This window comes from Mizuhopecten yessoensis, unplaced genomic scaffold (assembly GCF_002113885.1).
Source record: "Mizuhopecten yessoensis strain PY_sf001 unplaced genomic scaffold, ASM211388v2 scaffold681525, whole genome shotgun sequence".
Lineage (NCBI taxonomy): Eukaryota > Metazoa > Mollusca > Bivalvia > Pectinida > Pectinidae > Mizuhopecten > Mizuhopecten yessoensis.
The window spans coordinates 1-502 of record NW_018462687.1 but is presented as its reverse complement, the minus strand read 5'-3'; the positions used below and the strand labels follow the sequence as shown (position 1 = coordinate 502).

The window sequence follows — 502 nt, the reverse complement described above, 5'->3', positions numbered from 1 at the left end:
CGAACATACACCAGCCAGACCCAATATATTCTTACGCAAGTTCAAGAAGGAACCTGGTATTGATGTGTTGAATGAATATGAAAAAATAGCGCACAAAGTGTGTGATGACCTTTTTAAAAAGAGGGGAGATTTTCATGTAACATTGCTATTTATCCCTATTTACTACATGAGTGAAGCAATGTACCTAAATAGTCTGTTTGGTCCTTCAAACATTCACAAATCACTCTATAGTGCAATCTGGTCAGGGCAAGATGAGCATGTTGTAGCAACTACAATAGAGGAATTAAAAAAAGAGAATCCAAACATAAGACTCGTCTTGACAACATCAATATTGGGGATGGGATTTGACCCAAGCAATGTAACTCAGGTGATTCATGCTTCCCCACCTAGAAATGTTTCACAGTACTTACAAGAGATTGGACGTGCTGGTAGACGAGGACAAACTGCGAGTGCTACGTTGTATTACAACAATCGTGATATTGCGAAAGATTTACCAGGAATA

The 502-nt window shown here is 38.6% G+C and overlaps 1 protein-coding gene across 1 annotated transcript; it reads left to right on the top strand.

Moving 5' to 3' along the window:
• Positions 1-7: 7 nt before the first annotated feature.
• On the top strand, positions 8-499 carry LOC110440673 (ATP-dependent DNA helicase RecQ-like; the record flags this gene model as incomplete). The annotated part of the gene is made up of 1 exon (XM_021483832.1): positions 8-499. A coding segment is annotated over one exon (492 nt), but the record flags the coding sequence as incomplete, so codon positions are not given.
• Between the last annotated feature and the right edge of the window lie 3 nt (positions 500-502).